The 20,133-nt window shown below is 37.0% G+C and overlaps 1 protein-coding gene across 3 annotated transcripts in view; it reads left to right on the plus strand.

Moving 5' to 3' along the window:
• The window catches only part of LOC139129820 (granulocyte colony-stimulating factor receptor-like), a 63,289-nt gene extending 43,753 nt beyond the window's left edge, over window positions 1-19,536 (plus strand). For 2 of the 3 annotated variants that reach the window (XM_070695502.1, XM_070695503.1), the window contains exons 9-14: window positions 8,004-8,127; window positions 8,796-8,894; window positions 9,493-9,628; window positions 13,105-13,250; window positions 15,271-15,449; window positions 19,300-19,536. In XM_070695502.1, coding sequence (XP_070551603.1) covers window positions 8,004-8,127; window positions 8,796-8,894; window positions 9,493-9,628; window positions 13,105-13,250; window positions 15,271-15,449; window positions 19,300-19,521 — 906 coding nt within the window. In that variant the 3' untranslated portion in view covers window positions 19,522-19,536. Of the gene's footprint in view, window positions 1-8,003; window positions 8,128-8,795; window positions 8,895-9,492; window positions 9,629-13,104; window positions 13,251-15,270; window positions 15,450-17,930; window positions 18,111-19,299 lie in introns of those variants that run through there. The other variant, XM_070695504.1, reaches the window with a different exon arrangement.
• The last annotated feature ends 597 nt before the right edge of the window (window positions 19,537-20,133 follow it).

Here is a 20,133-nt window from a genome sequence, read left to right on the forward strand (position 1 = left end):
TGTTGCATAATTTTTCATGTCGGTGGCTTTCTGCATTTTGAAAAAAAAGTTATCTTTCCATCATTTGTTTATCACTAGTAGTTCTGACGTCGCAATGATCGGACGAATTCCGATCGCACTGTTTTGATGTCAAAGGAAAGTTTCAAAAACGGCGCTTTTCAGAAATTCTTCCGGACATTTGAGGAAGGCATTAGGTCGATTACACCACGGCCATGATATAGCTGAATGATCTGGGCCTGACCTACACTTTTGACAACTCAGCTTTATCTTGATCTGGCACTTTCTCCCCCGTTTTGATAACAAACAGCTGTTTGTTTTACCATGGAGGTAGCAGAGGTACCTCCATGGTTTTACCTTATGAAACATGTTACAATTTGTTTCCATTGGTGCTTGACTTCGGTTGGATCGAGTAGATTTGGGCTGAAATAGTTGCAGTTTGGCCAACTTCTGCACCGGGCGACTCCTCGTAGTCCCCGCGTATGTACAGGGAGTATTTAGTGGGACCGATAGCACGAGGAGTTACCTAGTCAGTAGCATTTGTTGCATTGTTGTCAGAGTGCACACTCGAAGTTATGATGTTATAACTGTATGCTTGTTTTCAAGCTCTGTTTGTAGCAGTTCTAAGCTTTGACAATATCCTATCTCATTTTATCAAGTTCGGGGACCCGCTAACATATTTATATATGCAGTGCATTAATCATTGTAATAGAATTCAACAGTATCCATAATGGATACAGAAGTGTATTTTCTATACCTGCACTTCTTACACCCCAGCAGATCTGCAATGCATTATGGTTAGGGAATCCAGCAATATCCATAAGGATTACGAGATGTATTCCTAAATCAACTTCTAAGAGTGTTTAACTGGATACTAATAGAATCCATTGTGTATTCTACCACTATATTCTCTAAACTGGATAGCAATGGATTCCCTTATGGATTCCGCTGTATACTGGTAGAATCCACCAAACTATATTCTGGTGGATTTTGATAGATACGGAACATTTGGCACAGTGCATGTGGCTGTTTCCTATGCCCTGTTTACAACTTTTGCATATCCATACATATAATCAGTACAATGTCTACACATGCATTATTGTGCCAGTACCGGTATGTCAGAAAATGTAAGAAAATAGATGGACTCTTATAAGGTAGAAATTCTTCACCTTAGGAAAAGATATTTTGTCTTTAAAATTTTTACAATTCTTTTGTGATCTACCCCTTGCTGGGGCTCCTTTTAAAGCTCTTAGAGTGAGACAAATTTTTATTAGCTCCCATTTGCCATACATATATGGCAATTGGGAGGTTATATGGTTGAAAAAGTCTGTATGTGAGATGTCTGTCTGTCTGTCTGTCTGTCTGTATGTATGTATGTATGTATGTATGTATGTATGTATGTATGTATGTATGTATGTATGTATGTATGTATGTATGTATGTATGTATGTATGTATGTATGTATGTATGTATGTGAATGTATGTGTAGTGTCTGTGTATGGATGTCTGTCCGTCCAACGCAAACACTCACGAACCGCTGCATGTATTGAGCTGATTTTTGGTGTAGTGATGCCGTACATGGTGTAGGTGTGCCGTTATTAAAATGAATTTTTAGTCTCATAGATATGCAATTGAGGTAGACAAAACAGCAAAAATGGTCAAAAATCAATAACTAAGGAACTACTCATCTGATCATTGTCATATTTGGGTTTTAGGTACCTTAGGCCCAACTCATTTAAACATATAGATTTGATGTCAATATTTGATGCTTTCTATTTTTAATGATTTCTTTCCTCTCTTTTTTGCCATTTTAGTAAAAACTATTTTTCTCTGAAACCAATGGTCAGATCGCTTTGAAATTTTGCGTGCAGGTGACATGTGATAACTCAAAATATAATGCATCAAAATTATGGCATTTGGCAATTTTTGCCATTTTTGGTTAAAAAAATCTTCTTTGAAACTGTTTATTCCATTACTTTCAAATTTGGTGTGAAAGTTCATAGGAGTGACCTGAAGATGACTCTGTGAACTCAAGCTGAAATTTGCAAATTTTGTGGTACTTTTTGCCATGCTTTCAAATTTGGTACATAGGTGAAATGTAGTAGGTCATTCATTCAAAGTCAAGTACTGCCTGTGTAAATGAGCAGATTATGATTGTGCTGTTCCAGGCTGAGGTGCTTTTTGTAGGAATGATGCAATGTTAGACAGTAATTGATGTTTTATCTGAATTTGACTTATATTGTATGTAACTCTTGTACTGTATAAACTCTATCAATTCACCCAGAAAAAAATAATTAATATGATTTTAAATAATTGGATTAATTAGGAAATCAACAAAGCCAAAATAACGTTAGTGTAGAATTATTAGAAAGTTCAATTTTTTGACAGTTCATTGTGAACTAGTTATCATTTTGGAGGAAAAGGCAACTTTCCTGAATCCAAACTTTGACATATTCTGAACCGTCATATATTGTGCTCTGTATGTTATCTAAAAGAAATTGCTCATAATGGTTTGTCATGATAGCTTGGTCAAATAAATAGAGATAGAGAAAGTTCCAATATCCATCTATGGTTGACTTGGTAACGATTAAATAAAATTACTTTTTGAGGAAAAAAATAGAGTGGTCAATTAAAAGAGTGGTGAAGTGATAGGGTTTTTATGGTAAAGCTGGGCTGTAAGATTCCTCATTGCTATTTATAGCAATATTCCTTATTATGCTTTTGATGACCTTGAACTTCTTAAGTTCAAACATTTGTCTCTTCTGTGTGCTTTCTCTGAGTACCTACAGGCTCAACTTATTCATCAGAACTTTCTTGCAATGTTAATTTGAAAGTTAAAATGTGCTTGTTTAATAGGATGAAAATACTGATAAAGATATCCAGCTGAAGATTCTTTATAACCTGACAGATATGCTGTTTTACTATGTATATCTTGATAAGCAAGTCTTGTTTACTTTAATTAGAATGTAATTAACCCTCGTTTATACTATTATAAGCAGTAGTATCAAGTTGAACAAGCTGATATTGAACAGGTTGGTCGGCTGTTGGAGGTTAAAAGCTGTAAAAATAAATGTATGCATGTATGCATGTCTATCTGTTTGTCTGTCTGTCTGTCCGTATGTATTTATGTATGTATGTTAGTTAGTATGTGCGGATGTATGTCTGTCCACATTAAAAACTCAAAAATTGCAGCACCTAACATCTTAATATTTGGTGGACAGGTGCACCCAGGGTTGGAGATGTAAATTTGTGGAAATAAACATGTCAAAGTCAAAAATGTGCAAATGAAGGCAAAGAAAGGAAAAATCCTGCAAATTGCTAAAACCCTGTAGCTACTGGCCAGATTTGGTTGAAACTTGGTATGCAGGCTCTTTATAGTGACTTTAGTTACATTTCTTCAAATTGTGGTGAAATTTTGAAAGTTGAATTATTTGGGTGTTTTTCTTTTTTTTTTCCGTCAAAAAATCTTATTTTCTGAAAGCGCTCATCCCATTGCCTTGAAAACTTGTATGTATGATCCTAGGGTTGGCCTTTGTCAGATGTTTTCAAATAGTTGTGAAATTTTCATATTTGTATTTTTGAGGCAATTTTCCCATTTTTCGACAAAACATCATTTTCTCCTAAAGTATTTGTTGGATTGCTGTAAAACATGATAGTCTTGATCCTAGGGTTGTTTTCTGTCAGATGTGTAAAAGTCATTATGAGATGGAACATTTCATATTGCTGGGGTATAAGATTAATTTGGACTTGCAATGGAATTTTCTTAGTCAACCTGTAAGAATGCAATGTCATGTGTGTACTAGTACTTAGTATCTCTGTAAAATGGGAGGACAGTGTCATTGACACTATTTTTATCTTAAAGGCAGACGCGAAATGGACCGGGATCAGGATTAATGCCAAGTTTTGGGTGGGCGTTTGGGGGCATGGCTCTGCATAATGAGTCTGTTGGCCACGGTTGCTATCGTTTGACTTATCTACGTGATCTTTTTGCTCTCAAATCACGCTCGTACTATAGGTACAGTTCGCAATACTCGAACGAAAAAGGATAGAACGAAAAAATATCAATTTCATCAAACAGGAGCTTGCTGAGTTGATCTACTGAAGTTTTTGCTGCGTTGATTTACTGAAGTTTCGGGGTCATGTCATCGTTCGAAAATGATTCGGCTACTGACCGCCATATCTTAATACGGAATTGGCGCCGTACGTAGTGGAAATAATCATCAAGAAAGTAGTAAACATAAACATTATATTAAAGTAATCCGAAGCTGGCAATTTGGTATGTTGAAATCACGAATTACCGATCTGAACATGAGTGAGAAACATGGTTAGAAAAATGGAAGGAAATAGGTGAACGACGCGACGTCACGACCGCTCGCCAAATTAAAAAAATAAGTTCACTACATCACGGAAGGATCGAGATTTCCATGAATCTCGTGTACCACGATATCTGTAAGCGATCAAAGTCGGCTGCTCATTTGCTTGAAGGTCACCCCGGACAGCTCATCACGAGCTATGTTTATTTTCGGAGCATTGGGATGAATCACGGACTGTGTTCATAGATATCTTCGTTATTGAAGAAATATTGTAGACCAACCTTTGTCGAAATCTTACGATGTAGTGCCAACTCAATGAGTCGATCTTAGACAAACGTATCCTCTTAGGCCTAAGCCTTTCAAGGAAGATCGGGTGATGACACTCACCTGCTCACCTTCAACTGACAAATACATGTTTGATGTCTTACAAACTTTGTTTAATTCTCATAACAGAAGTTCAAACGTTACTGGGGCAACCGGTATGTCAAAACCTTACCAACCCTCCGAACACGACCTGTCATTGCCATGTGTGAGAACACATGTACATACAAACCATACGGCCATTTTCAGGGCCAGCATTTATATCAAAAGCGACTGTAGCGTACCAGTACTTTCAAATGTAGATTCGGGGGACTGTTTTAAAAAGTGGCTCTCTTTGACTGACTGTAATTAAATTGATCATCGAGGTTACCGCCATGCTTTGATGTTTAGTTGTTTCCATGTCATTGTCAATGCGAACTATGGACTCTGCCTACAGTTTTGTGGAACAGTGTATGCACTTTTCGCAAGAATACATCGTACCAGTAGTGACTCATCTCTTGCTAAGTCACACTTTCGCGATGTTATTGCATCATAAATGTTTGTTAGTAACATAGTTTATGACAACCACGAAGTTTTCATCCTGTGTGCGTGCCAATACACATGTAGCTATAAGCGTACACATGGTTTGTTTACATCGTAATTGTTCTCGTTTGCACAGCAAATGTTTGACCAGTTTACACTTCTGCGCGTAATGGAATGATTGACAATTGTTTGAATCACTGAACGGCTGTTCCCCAGGGGCCATTTCTTTTGTTACGAAAGCGATTTTTCACTAATCATCGTAATTTTTAAAATGCTTTGTGAAACTTTGCGGATACCTGTATGGCCTACGAGTTTATGAAACAGTCTGTGTTCATGGTATGCCAATAATGTTTGTTTGAGAATCGCTTCGCTGATTTTCACGGAGCGGTCTACCTTGCTGTTGCCAGTTGTCACTCAAGCGCCATTATAAATTTTCGATGAGTTAGCGGTCTTTTATACCCCGCACCGGGGTTTAAAGTGTTAAAGGTATACATTCAACTGCAATCTAATATGCCCATATATGGTCAAAGGGGTGTTCCTTGGTATTAAAAATGCCACTGTGAGGGAGCAGTTTTTAAAAAGCAGCCACCCGCTTAAAATCTGTGATTGATTAGATTTTCTCTTTTCATGGTAACTGTGGCAATTTGGAACAGGGGACAGTGCCGGTATACCTTTAAGTTTTGTAAATGAACAAAAAAATCATCACAGAAATAACACAGGAATAGTGGCCATTTTGAATTTCAAATATCTACAGACAAATTTCAGCTCATTTGTTTATCTGGCAGCAAAATTTGCACAGTAACCGAATTTTATGCTTGATTTCAAAAAAGAATGTTTCCTTACAGCCGCAAACTAACCTGAATACATGCTTATCTTTAGTGGTGTAGTTTCTTAAAAATCACCGAATATTTTAGGCCAGGTTGCCTGGCTTTTTCTAATTAAAGCAAGTATAACACCTGATTACTTATGTTTAAAAGAAAAAAAAAACCGTGAGTTTGCAAGGTTGCAAACTGTACAAGTACTGGAACATGTCATGCTATTCCATATGAACTCTAAATGGTCCAAAATGAAGATCGTCAATACTTTCCATACAACCTTGTGTCAACATATTGCTCCTTGAAGCCAGCCATCATCATGATAGCTTTTTCCCATACAAATTTCTGCGAGAGCTTTTGCCTGCTTAATGAGTTGGTGGGTGTGTGTGTCAATATGTACGCACTGATAACAATGAATTTTAAATTTGACGCCTAAACCAAGCATGGCCAGTGATTGGAGAGAAACGCCGTTCCACTTATCACGAACATTCCCTCAAAGTGTAATTTGTTTATCAGGTCCTAAACGCTATTTTAGTGCAACTTCAGACGTGAGCTGAGCAAAATCACCTAAGTTTTCAAGACAAAGCATAAAGACAATTTTCACTGGCGCTTGTCGCATGACTATACTTTCTCAAAGAAGCAGGTCTTTAGTCAAGATTTCAAAACTTCAGTACTTGATGCTGACCGAATAGACTAGAAAGTCTATTCATCTGTGCAGTCGTAGCTCTCGTTTTCCCGGACGAATATGGATTGCAACGGGAAAACCCCAAGTCATGCAACGGAAAAAGAGTTTTTCCGTAGCAACGTACGAGAGCTATGGCTGCTGCTACAGCGACATACGAGAAAGAACGATCATCATAATTTGAGTCTTGTTGGTTGAGTTTTAAGAGAAACTTCGTCTCTTGAACGGAGAGATCTGAATTCTGGTTTATGAAATCGAAAACTTTAGTGTATACACAGTCCATCATAACAGACTGGTTTGTAACAGTGTAATACTGTCAGTAAAATTGTCTCGGGTTTATTGGAAGAGAATGGAGAAAATTGAGACATGATTCTTGAAGTTGACCGGCAATGTTAGCAGTGAGTTGAGTTTTCTGTTTGTCTGTGATTTGATATAGTGTATAAGTCAGCATATCAAAATTAGACTACAATATATCGAAATTGGACCGTATATATATCTCACATGGCTACACTAGGCTTACATTAGATAAAAGATAAAAACAGTTAACCGCCGGCTAAGTACAAAGCTGGGATCGAGGTACGGGCCCGGGTACGGGCGGAACGAATCCTTGTCCCGGGAACGCTAGCGCTTACAAAAGCCAAAGTTGGTCAGTTTTGTTTTAGTGTTATGTCCCCTTGGCCGAAATGTTCTGCACCTGTGAATGCCGGGCCCTGATCCATAACAGAGCAGAAAACATCAAAACAGTTTTGATATAGTCATTCAAGCAGTTCAAGTCACTTGAACTGGAACATTGATTCATGTCATACCGTCATACCGATCGACACGATCGCAAGCGTAGCACTCGTCGCTGACGTGTAATGTATGCGTTTATGTATGGCCGTGGTTTGAGGGACTGTGGGGCTTAAATACTCGAAATTATCGTGTGTTTCAACGCATTTCTTTTCATTTTCGACCAAAAATGGTGACTTTGATATTTTACAACATAGCATGCACTTTTAATAGTTTGACAGTATCCGTTTCAATTCAATGGACAATGGACACATCGTTTGGTGTCGCCGTTCTCAACTATCGAAAAATCCAATCCTTGTGGACTGACCAGGTGGGAGTGCAGAGAAATACTTAGAAGAGCCAAATGTAGAATTTGGACTTAGGGAGATAATTTGTTTGCGTTCCTGCCAGCCTTATCCGAAGCAGTCTTTGTAGTTTTATCGCCCTCGTTCACGATGAATATTCATAGACGTGGGCACTATCCGGTTCTCGGGGCCTGAACCGGATAGTGCCCACGTCAAAATTTGTATGGCCAAAAGTTGGAATGATTGACATTTTTTTTTAATATATGGTCACTTTATCATAGCCACTTGGCGTCAGACAAATGAAGGGTGAAGTGCTAGGATATACCATTACAATGAGTGAAGAAGGTGAAAATATCACGATATCATGGAATGCATCAGCAAACGCCACGTCTCAGGTATTACAAGGTAAAGCTGCTTGTTTCATCTTTATCAAAACGATATATAAAGATGCTTATACATGATGTAGTCTACCGAGTATGTTTGGGAGAATGCTGTCAGATTTAGGGTACTGTATGATTCTTTTATTTCTCCCCAATTCTGAAACTGATGCACAAAACACTAGAGGGCGCACTCTAAATCGCAGTGCATAACTCTGTGTGTTGACAAGCAAGATACAGGGTGCAGTGTAATGTCGGGGATGTACTCCACAAACTGTTGTCAATAAAAAGAACGAAAGCACTGACAAAACTTGTTTTCATTTACGGGAGCTTCAATATTGTGAGCTGCGGGTATGTTGTAACTTTTCATTCAACCATATTTATGGTATACTGTGCGTAATACATAAACATTCTGATTGTATAAAATGTACCCACAGTATGCCATCTTTCCACAGATTCTTCTGTGACATAACTGTATCCCTTATTTTGTAATCGCGTTAAGAGAACATCAAAGTCTAAGTTCGTATATACCAACTTACAAGGTCCATTTTAAAATTTTTAGCCAAGGTTTTGATTATTAATCCAGATAAGCCAAAAACTATAATCAGGAAGAAATTTATGAATGTTGGATGGAATAAAATTTTCAAAATACATGTACAAGAGGCCTGTAATTTGTCTTTTTTTTCTTGCATTTAGGGTTGGAGAAGTATGCATCGTACGATATTCAGGTCGTAACATTCAACAGTGCAGGCTCATCACCACCAAGTCTACTGACTATTTTAGATCTTGCACTAGGTGAGACTTTTTGTGTATTGATTTGTGCTGCCAATATTTGCAATGGCAGGGCCTCACAATAAAGAAGATATGGCAGATGCCAATCAGATTTAGAACATCTACGTGTACTACTACCATTAGTATAGAATTTTGTGAGAAAATAGCAAGAAATGGAGAGTTTCTCGGTTTTTTGAGGGTGAATATATTTTTTCTCACACTAACCAAGTGAGGATATCGTACCAGTATTCTTGCAGTCAATTGACGAGAAATCAGTTTTCTCATTCTACATATGCTGTGAGTAACGGGATACTAGCAGTTATCAGAAATTTGCTTTTCTCACAGTCATAAGTAAGTACCTTTTATTAAAACATCGAAATCTTCCTCTGATTACAACGTTCGTGATGACTTTGACTCTAAATTTCACAAACTATTTCTGAGTGTATTTCTGTTTGCCGTTATGATAAAGAATGAACAAGTACCCATAAAGCATTTAACGGTTTGAGTTAGGTGATATGCATACATGTGTACACCATAAAGATAAGTTTAAATTGTTTTGGTATATGCATATTGGCATTGGAAAAATGAAAGCCTTGATTTGGCGTATTTGATTTTATTTTAGCACCAAGTGAACCGCTCCGTGTCAGTGCTGTCGCCATAGACAAAAATACTATTCTGGTAGGATGGGAGCCTCCTGAATTTCCACGAGGGCGTATCAGAGAGTACAAGATTTACTGGAGAAGTAGCAGCTCTGAGTTGTAAGCTATAAGCAGTTTGATGGCCCTATGCTTTAACGCAGGCGATACACCACACTTGCACTGGGCCATCTAATTTACCTTTTAACTTATTTCAAACAGTCTTCAAGAATACATTGTATTGAATTCATATGTAGACTGATGCATGTAGAACACAAATTTTGCTATGACCATGCATTTTTGTGTTCTGCAGTTACCATGTCATACCTCGTACACGTTCTGTATATACACATAAATTTGTTCAGGTACATGTATTCTTGTTATATACTGAAATCTCAGTTCTGTATCACATGTATTCATTTAGATACATGTACTGTACATATACTCATTAGGCCAAAGTAAGTAAATTCTTTGTTTTGCGTCCACTCAAAATCCTAAAAGGTACGCGGGTAAGCGGTTAAAAAACACACACAGAAAATTTAACACAAAATCTGTTTGCCTTTATTGGACGATTTTTCTCAAACAACATGAATACTCCTGTCACAGTGTGACACACTATGTGATCACTGTATGCATTTTCATGACAAATGGATCAAAATAAACAGTCATTCTTTGACGTTTGCTTTTCTCTTATTAGTTTTAGATTTCTTTCTTGTGCATTCAAAGTGTCCACATGTCAATACCATTGCACAGCACCTTGACAGCCTCATCAAATTACTTAAATCTGGACAGTTTGAGGAATGGGTACACTATAATAGTATACAGTAGCAGTCTTTTGTCCTCAAGTTCTTGTACGTTCCTTTCAAGTTTCTTGTAATGTTTATGCTCTGATGGAATGTCATAGTTTTGCTGAAAGGTGTCTGTTTTGAAAGAAAACACCAAACAGATTGGGTAACTTGTAGCCTCTGCATTCAATTTTAGAAAGATGGGGCATCAGACAGAAGAAGACATTGATGATATGATTGACAAAAGTATTCCCTGTAGCTTCCTCGGGACCATCCGTAAAACCAACATCTTTCCTTTCCATCAAATAAAAGAAATCATTTCGCAATTGTCAGTCTCCAGACACAGACTCATCAGACCCAAATTTAGGACTCTTCACATCTATATTCCTTGCACTTTCAAAGTACCACACCCAGGATTGATTGAAAAGATGAAGTATCATGGCATAAATGGAAATATTCTAAAGTAGGTCAAAGCTTGATTAACAAATACAAATCAGCAAGTAGTCATAAATGGAGCATCATCTGAATGGAGAATACGTCACAAGTGGTGTCCCACAGGGTTCAGTTCTTGGACCGGTACTTTTTCTAATCAACATCAATCACACTGGTGGTGAAATTAGTTCTGAACTCAAAAATTTACTGACAATACTAAGACATATCACCCCTTGCGAAATTGTAGTGATCCTGAAATTCTACAAGCTGGTTTGGATGAGCTACAGAAATGATTGAACACTGGCGGACGCGTATTGGCTACAAAAACCCCTTCCATATATAGCCAATGAACAATATTTCACTTGGACTTACAACTGAAGAAAATGACTTGGGCGTCCTACTTCATTCTACCTTAAAACCTTCAAGCAAATGTGATAAGTTTGCAAAAAAGCAAACAGAATGCTTGATCTCATTAACCGATCATTGGCGATCAAATAAAACAAATGTCATTCTTCGTCTTTACAAGCAACTTGGGAGACCACAGCTCGAATATGCAGTACAAGCTTGGTCACCATGGCTACAAAAGGACATAAAATCTTAGCACGGCACCTAAAACTAAACTCCAACACTACAATTATCACAATAGACCTAAACAGCTTGGTTTAATAACACTTGAACAAAGAAGAATTCGCGGCGACATGATTCAACTCTAGAATTAGTTATCAAAGGCCATGACCACTGTAACCTTTCACTTGAGTTAGCAGCCGACTCGAGAACTCTATGACAATGTACCCAAACTTCATAAACTAAACGTTCGACTTAACACAAGGAAGTATTTTTTCGGCAAGTTTTTTGGACACCTGGAATAAATTACCAGCCGATGTCATTAATGCAGAAAGTGTGACCTCCTTCAAGAGCAGCTACGACCACCAAGTTTGAACTTTCACAGAGGGATTCTAATAAGCTTCTACTTTCCCTTACCCAAACTGAACGAAAAAGTACGTAAAGGCCTTTCGTTTATAGGACTGATCACTGGCTTGTGTTTTGTTTCAAGTTAAAATGGACGAATGAACCAAATTTTTGGCAAACCTGAAAGACCGATAAACTACTAAAGGCTTCAACACTTTCCGATTTTTCCATCTGCCATATTCTCTGAGTCGTGGTACCCAAGTCCAATCGGCCGACTGAATCTCTCTCTGTTCAAGTCCCGATTGCTCGCAATGACCATGCCTTCAAGTTGCCGTGCAAATGTTTCCTGTTTTGTAACTTTGATTATTTCCCTTCTTTCATCCATTTTTTATCGTGACGGCAAAGCCACAACAGGCAAAGCCACAACAGACAGCGAGAACGTGAGGCCCCGACGTGAGACAGGGGTAATGTGTAGAGAGTACTGTTTTACGTCACCGCATTGTCCATTAGTGAAATCTGATTGCCGTAAAGGAGTGTTTCATCGCAAAGTTAAAAGCCACGACTTGCTTTTGCGACAAAATAGTGCCACCAACGGCGAAATTTTGAAAGGAAAGTTTGTGTTTTTTTTCCGAAAAATCTCCAAAAACCTACCCGCGCGCGGACGCAAAACAAAGAATTTACTTACTTTGGCCTTATATATTATAACACACACTCATCCGCAGTCTGTGTTCTAATTCGCCAATTGATAGTCACGTGGGATGCGTTCTTTTTGTGCTGATCCACGTAAACGACGTCATCAGGCATCATTTGTCGGAACTGGAATGTAAACAAAGATGTCGTCTGCGGCCGAGCGAAACGATAGTCGAGAAATTTCTCGGTTTATCCTACTTTCTGAAGAAGAACTGAATGCTCTGGTTTCCAACAAGGACTCGAAACGAACGAAAACTATAATCAAAGGTGCATTGAATGTTTTGCAGAAGTATTGCGACCCTGACGGGAAAACTTTTTTTTTGCCGAACCACTTCAACATATTACATCATTCATGCGACAAGTTTTGTGTATAGTACGTTCTTATGCATGGCTACGGATGAGGTGTGTTATAAAACACATATTGACTGGCCATGCGGGCGACAGCATACGTCTTTAACCCCTCGGGCCTGTGAGTCACCCCAAAAAACAGACTATTTCCCTCGGCCTACAGCCTCGGGAAACAGTCTGTTTTTGGGTGTGACTCACAGTCTCTCGGGGTACAGACGTATGCTGTTGCCCTCACGGCCAGTCAATATGTCTATACTGAAATCTTGATTAGCTACTGAAACTACTTAACAAGTGATTTATTAAAATAAGCCTCCAGCAGCAGAATGTCCACATATCCAGATTAGGATCAAAATACTGTTTTTTCATGTTAAGGAATGCTGTAGAAATATACATAATGATATTAACTCTTTTGTTCAATCTCTATTCTCTGTGTAGGAATTTAGATGGTTCAACCAATAAGCTACAGTATGAAGTTGAAGGTCTGCAAGAGTATGTTTTGTATGAGTTCTATATTCAGGCGTATAGAGCTGATGGTGGTGGAGGTCTCTCACAGGCAGTCTCTCAATATACCAAGGAAGCAGGTTTGTTTATTAAAGGGACATTGTCGCTATCTTTTGACCCTTTTTTCACAAATATAGTTGCAAACGAGCAGTTGCTGATGTCGTTCGATTTATTGAAAGAGTATGAGGAATTTAGCTGTTTCGAGTTTGGTTACCTTGTTGTAAATTTCCTCGGTCATTATGAAGTACACCATCAACTTTACATTGGCAATAATGAGTGAGCTGTGGGATCACCATCCCTTCAATTTTTTATTTGACCAAAAATAATGAGAGAGCTGAAGGACCACCCCCATTGTTTTTGTTTGTTTTTTTTTCAGTTCGCGAAATGCTCATGGAAGAAAAATGGGAAAACAAGACCCCCTTACTTTTCTTATTTAGTCCACCCACTCCACACATTTTGAGTGGTAGCGACCCGTATCTTGATTTTTTTCCTCGAAACAAGTACTCCACATTTTCAACAAGCGCGGCACGGTTTTTTTCTCACTATCCTTTTATATCTCCTCTTTTTCCTGACATTTATAAAGCCACTGAAAACTTTTGCATCATTTGCATCGTATGGTTTCCCAAAGTGAATGGTGATAAACTCCGGTATCTCTCTCATGCGTGTTTTTTTTGTTTTGTTTTGTTTTGTTTTGTTTTTTCTTGTTTTTCCATTTTTTTGTGCCCTAGCCCTTTTCCCGGATCACCACATATATCTAAAATAATTTTGAAATTTTATTTTCCCGTCCTTCACCTTTTTTCTGGATCCTCACAAATATCTAACAAAACCATTTTATTTACACCAACGCTAACTCCCCTTTTTTATGACACAAATTATTTTCTATATCGGAACTACCACTACAATAGAAACCCCCCCCCGTTTTTTACCCAAGCAACTTTTTTTCTGGATATTACATCCCCCCTCGTTTTTTCAATACGCCCATATTTTTTGTGGACGTACCCCTCCTATTTATTCACCCCGGCGATCTGTTTTCTCTATATATTTTATTTACACCTGGCGATTTTTTTATCTTGGATGAACCCCATCATTTTTCGTAAAACACAGAGCTTTTTGTTTGTAATTCCTCACAAATATTAAAATAATTTTGAAGCAATCGGCGCGCCGTACGTAATGCATTGATCAGGTATTTACCCTGCAGTACAGCATACCAATTTCATAAATTTTCTTAAAATGCATGCAAAAAACGCAATCTATGGACTCTCCCAGTTCAAGCTACACGTATATAAAAAGAGCGTCCTTTTATGTAATCCGGTATTTTATAACAAATCGGCGTCTTTAAATGCCTATTCCTTTATTCGTTTACAAACAAAAACCCTGTATTGTTACGTTCGTCTTGGGGTCACAATGTTTTGTAATGGGATATATTATCAGCAATAATCAGGGGGTATTACATCACAAAAGTCACTGGTATTGACAAGCTATAACGTAATGTAAATTAAAAGTTTGATAGAATGTTCAATGGTAATGTGACTAACGAATTGCAAGCACCTTTTCGGTTTTTTCGTTTATCCTTGTAATATCGTTTTGCTCGCATCATGCTTACCCTTAATCCCCACAATTTCGAATTCGTACCCTGTGTTTGTGAAGTGGTAGGCTATATATTTTGATACATGTCAAATTTCATCATCTGCAAAATTATTATAACTTTTCAATATGTGAGGGAAATGCGCTTATATTTGTCGACCGCTTTCATATTTCGTCTTTGGTGGGTCAACAAATTATTAGAAAATAGCGTACAGTTTTAATTGTTTTTGGTTAATTGCTTGTCTAAACTATGAACTTCAGAAACATATAGATGTAATACATGCGAACGGCAAAAGGAAATACCTTATTTTGGTCAAGGTAGCTTCATATGCTCTTTGGTACCATTTCTTTAAGATGTAAACATACCAAGTGCGATAATTGAATACATGAACCGTAATGAAGATTTACCTCGTTAAACATGCATTGGTTTGAGCGAAAACCACTGAAAATTTAAAAGTACTCTTGTTGAATTAATACTGTGTATAGCCTTTAATTATTCAAATGTTGTTCTTGCAGTCAAACTTGGAGCAGCAGAGATCACAAATATCTCTGCAACGAGTCGATCTATTTCTCTTCGTTGGCAGCCACCCCACACACTCCATTCTCGTAACAATGGGAATCCAATTCCCATGCCAGACGACTACTCTATTTTGTATAATATTACATACTGCATTCCTTCTGAGCCAAGTTCATGTGTAAGTATTCGACGCTAAGTCCGCTACATATAGTTACAAGATACTATGGCACTTAATCTTAATGTCTCGTTTTGCAATATGTGTTTACCTTGAAATCTTCTGGCTTTACATTGAGCCGTCGACAAAAGGCAATAGATCAACCTCGTTCTCAAAATGCCTTTCGGGGCGATGCGTATTACATCATGACCAACGAGTACATTCAACTTATATGATAGTGAAAGCACACTGGAGATCAAAGATACATATCGAAGAATAACTCTTACCGTTAAATACACTTTTAGCCAGGCTATATGGAAATGTAAAAAAAACACTTGGCGTTTGAATAACAAAAGTGTCACAATCCTGCATGGATGCCACGCATAGGCAAAAACACCGTTTCACATTTCATAAAGTCTTGTATTAATTTCATTGTAAATTCACCCTTTGAATCGCCCCTTCTCTTGACCATATCTATCAATGGGCAAGGTATTTACGAAAAAGCGAAAATGCAGGCTTTTCTCCCATATTGTAATATTAATCACAGTCTACAACCAGATTTGTGCTATGGTCGTGTATCATGTGTACACTGACAAAACTTAAAGTGGCACTCCCACTTGGTAACATTTTTAAAACACATGTCTTTAATGCCACGGTCGATCTTTGACGTGGCGACTGCGCGCGGATCGCTAGATATCGATAGAAACATGTCATTTCACGAGCGTATATTTCACATCCCTAAGGTTTACGATCGTTTCTGATTATGACCTGAAATCCCCCGAAAATTAGTTGTTGGGCTGGTCAATGATTTTCTAGGAAGTCCATAATAAGTTCGAAGTTAATTTACCTCCCACTGAGAAGACTTTATATACAGCATTATGCGTTTACCTCAGGTAAGTTTTTTAGCTCCGCTGTCAGCGACGCGGAGCTTATCAATTAGGTTGATTTTCCGTCGTCGTCCGTCATCCGTCGTCGTCGTCCGTCGTCGTCGTCGTCGTCCGTCAATAATTGCCTTCTCCTCTTAAACCTCATGTCCCTTGCTTTGAAATATTATATGCAGTTCACTTAGGGTGACTTCACTTCAATTTGTTCAAATTGTGGAGAAATTTGCATATTTGTATTTTTGGGGCATTTTTTGGCGTTTTCGGTTAAAAATCTTCTTCTCTGAAACCGCTTGTCCGATTGCTTTTAAATTTGATTAGGGTGACTTCAGTCAGATTTGTTCAAATGGTGTTGAAATTTGCATATTTGTATTTTTAAGGCAATTTTTGTCATTTTTGGTAAAAAAAAAATCTTTAAAAATCTATTACTTCAAAACTACGACTCAGATAGCTTTGATATTTGGTAAATATGTCCCCAGGGATGATCTATTTCAGATTTGCTCAAATTGTGCAGAAATATGCAAATTTGCATTTTTAAGGCAATATTTGCCATTTTTGGTCAAAAACTGTATTTCTAAAAAAGTACTGGTCTGATATTTTTGAGATTTGGTATACAGGTTTCTGTAGATGAACTAAGTATATATAATAAATTTTTGATGAAATCTTTAATTCTTAATTTTGGGGCAATTTTTCCCACTTTGGTCAAAAATGTTTTTTTCCAAAACTACTTTTCTGATAGCTTTGAAATTTAGTATACATGTTCCTACAGATGAACTAAATGATATATATTGAAATTATGATGAAATCTGCAGTTTGTAATTTTCGGGCAATTTTTGGTCAAAAATGTGTTTCTCGAAAAAGTACTGGTTTGATAGTTTTGAAATTTGGTATACAGGTTTCTACAAATGAGCTATAGGTGATATATATTGAATTTCAGATAAAATCTGTAAATTTGTATTTAAGGGCAATTTTTGCCATTTTAGGTCAAAAAATGTGTATTTCCAAACTACTCATCTGACAGCTTTGAAATTTGGTATACAGGTTTCCGTAGATGAACTCAATGATATTTATTGAAAAAATGATAAATCTGCAATTTTGAATTTTAGGGGCCAATTTCCTCATTTTTGGTCGAAATATGCGTTTTTCAAAAAAGTACTGGTCCAACAGCTTTGAAATTTGGTGTACAGGTTTCTATATATGAACTAAATTTGAAGTTTTAAATTATGATGAAATCTGCAATTTTTATTTTTGGGGGCAATTGTTGCCATTTTTGGTCAGAAAATTTTATTATCAAAGAACTACTTATTAGATAGCTTTGGTTGACATATCCTTAGGGTGATCCGATGTGATATATTCAAAGTATGATGAAACCTTTAATGTGTATTTTTAAAGCTTATTTTAGCCACTTTTTTCTGGCCACTGCATTGAGCTATCAAAGATTTCCACCTTTATCACATGTGTCAAAAATAGTTATTCTCTACATAAACACAGCTGATCTATATCGGCCGCTAGGTCGCTTGTTAAAAATTCTCCTTAGTTTTTGTCGTTTCATTATTCTCAGTCAGTTGTATTATATTTTTAACCAATTTTTGCTGAGTCAGTAAGATCCAGCTTTCTCTCATAGGGCATGACGATCACCGATGCAAGTGGTACTGTGGTGTACAGCAGCGTCAGCGTAGGCTCATACTCCATAGCTTAGTTGACAACGGCCCCAGTGCAGAACGTTCGATGTTCGGAAGCTAAATTTAGGTGGGCCAACGGAATTCAAATTTTACCTTTTTGACGAAATATTTTTTATCGATATCTCGCGATCCGCGCGCAGTCGCTACGTCAAATATCGACCGTTGGTATTAAAAATGTCTTTCAAAATGTTACCAATGGGAGTGCCACTTTAAGAACGCTGCATGTATAACCTTGATATACACTGCGTACGTGCATCTTACGTAGAACAGAGCTTCAATTTTGGTAAATGTGATAAGGCGAATTTACCAAGATATGTAAATGAATTTGATTTGATCACGCATTGAAAACTCAACGTTTACTGATCCAATTGTATCGACATCCTGCGTCGGGGTCGTCCTGACAAAGGCCAGTACAAAGTAGGTTCAAAGGTATAACCTCCATTAAGTTTACTTAATTGATTTCCTCATAACATATTTTTCCAAATAGATGTCATCCCTTTTCTCTATTCACATTCAAGGTCAAAAATCTTTGGGCTGATATGTTTTTTTTGCCTGCAGCGATATACAGCTAGGCCACGCTGCAATAAGTTTCAACCACACTAGCTTATGCAATTTCTCGGATGGTGAAGATTTAATCAAAACAGTTTTATCGCTGCTATAGTGACACTGTAGCCGCTTTCAAAAAGGACTTCATATGCAAATCAATCAACGACGGAATGAAGCAGTACCTTTTCGGATTGTTGAAGACAATTTTGCTTTCATTTAAATGTTTAAGATTATTATTTGAACAATAATATTTTATACTATTGATATAGTACATAGGTATGTGTTTAGCTGTATTAGGCCGTGATACCGGTCTTGCAGACGTCGAAAGTAAGTAGTATTTCACTCCAAAATGTTAGGACCTTCTGCAGTATTACCGCTGTTGACAAAATCTGAATGACTGAATAGATTAATGCTGCTTTCTCATTGCCATATTACCGAAAATATAATTCACGTTATATTGTGATTTAATGAGCTCGACAATTACCAATCTATTAATTATTTCTTTGGCTAATTTATAATGAACGCGATTGAACTAATTTGGGATTTGGATCTTCACAATGTTCATACTTTTCAAAAGTGTTAGGTGTCCTATAGCTGAATGTTACGTTATTTCAAATTACTCGTTAAAAAAAACTAAAAAGAAAAGCAGATGAGCTTACAGTTAAAATTAAACAAATATTACTTAACAATCTAATCGTATCAAATTAGTTCAAGTCATGTAAATGATGCAAGTGAGAATGAGAAACATTTTCTTTGTACTTATAGGTTGATGTTAATATAGGCTCTGCAGAATTTGTGACTCTCAGTGATAAAATATTTCCATGGACAACGTATAAAATAACGTTGCAGGGAAACAGTCTTCATTTTGGTCACGGTGACCTTGCAAGAGTATATGTAACAACGGATAAAGAAGGTGAGGAAACAAAAAGAAAAACATCCTTTATGGCTATATGTTTGTGCTTAATTAAAAAAAGCAGAATTATATGACCATTAAAAATAGGTTATTTCTATAAGCCATATGTCGCCAAAGGTGTACTTGTAACTCTGTGTAAACAAAGGTGTATGGTCCATTTAATTCTGCTTCTGTGTATATTTACTTGTACTCTCTTTCATCATATTGCAATAATTAGATCCCAATCTAGTACACAAATAATATGCAGAGATAATGGGATCAATTTGTGACATTCTATGTAAAATTATTGAACAACGGCTAATTGGCTTTATTGGATATGTGGGGCAAAGTGCACCTTATGAATGATGATGAATGAATGAACGTATGTATGTAGTATTGTATGTATGTATGAATGATATGTATGTATGTATGTATGTATGTATGTATGTATGTATGTATGTATGTATGTATGTATGTATGTATGTATGTATTGTATGTATGTATGTATGTATGTATGTATGTATGTATGTTGTATGTAGTATGTATGTATGTATGTATGTATGTATGTATGTATGTATGTATGTATGTATGTATGTATGTATGTATGTATGTTGTATGTATGTATGTATGTATGTATGTATGTATGTATGTAGGTATGTATGTATGTGTATGTATGTATGTATGTATGTATGTATGTATGTATGTAT

Source organism: Ptychodera flava, chromosome 3 (assembly GCF_041260155.1).
Source record: "Ptychodera flava strain L36383 chromosome 3, AS_Pfla_20210202, whole genome shotgun sequence".
Classification (NCBI taxonomy): domain Eukaryota; kingdom Metazoa; phylum Hemichordata; class Enteropneusta; family Ptychoderidae; genus Ptychodera; species Ptychodera flava.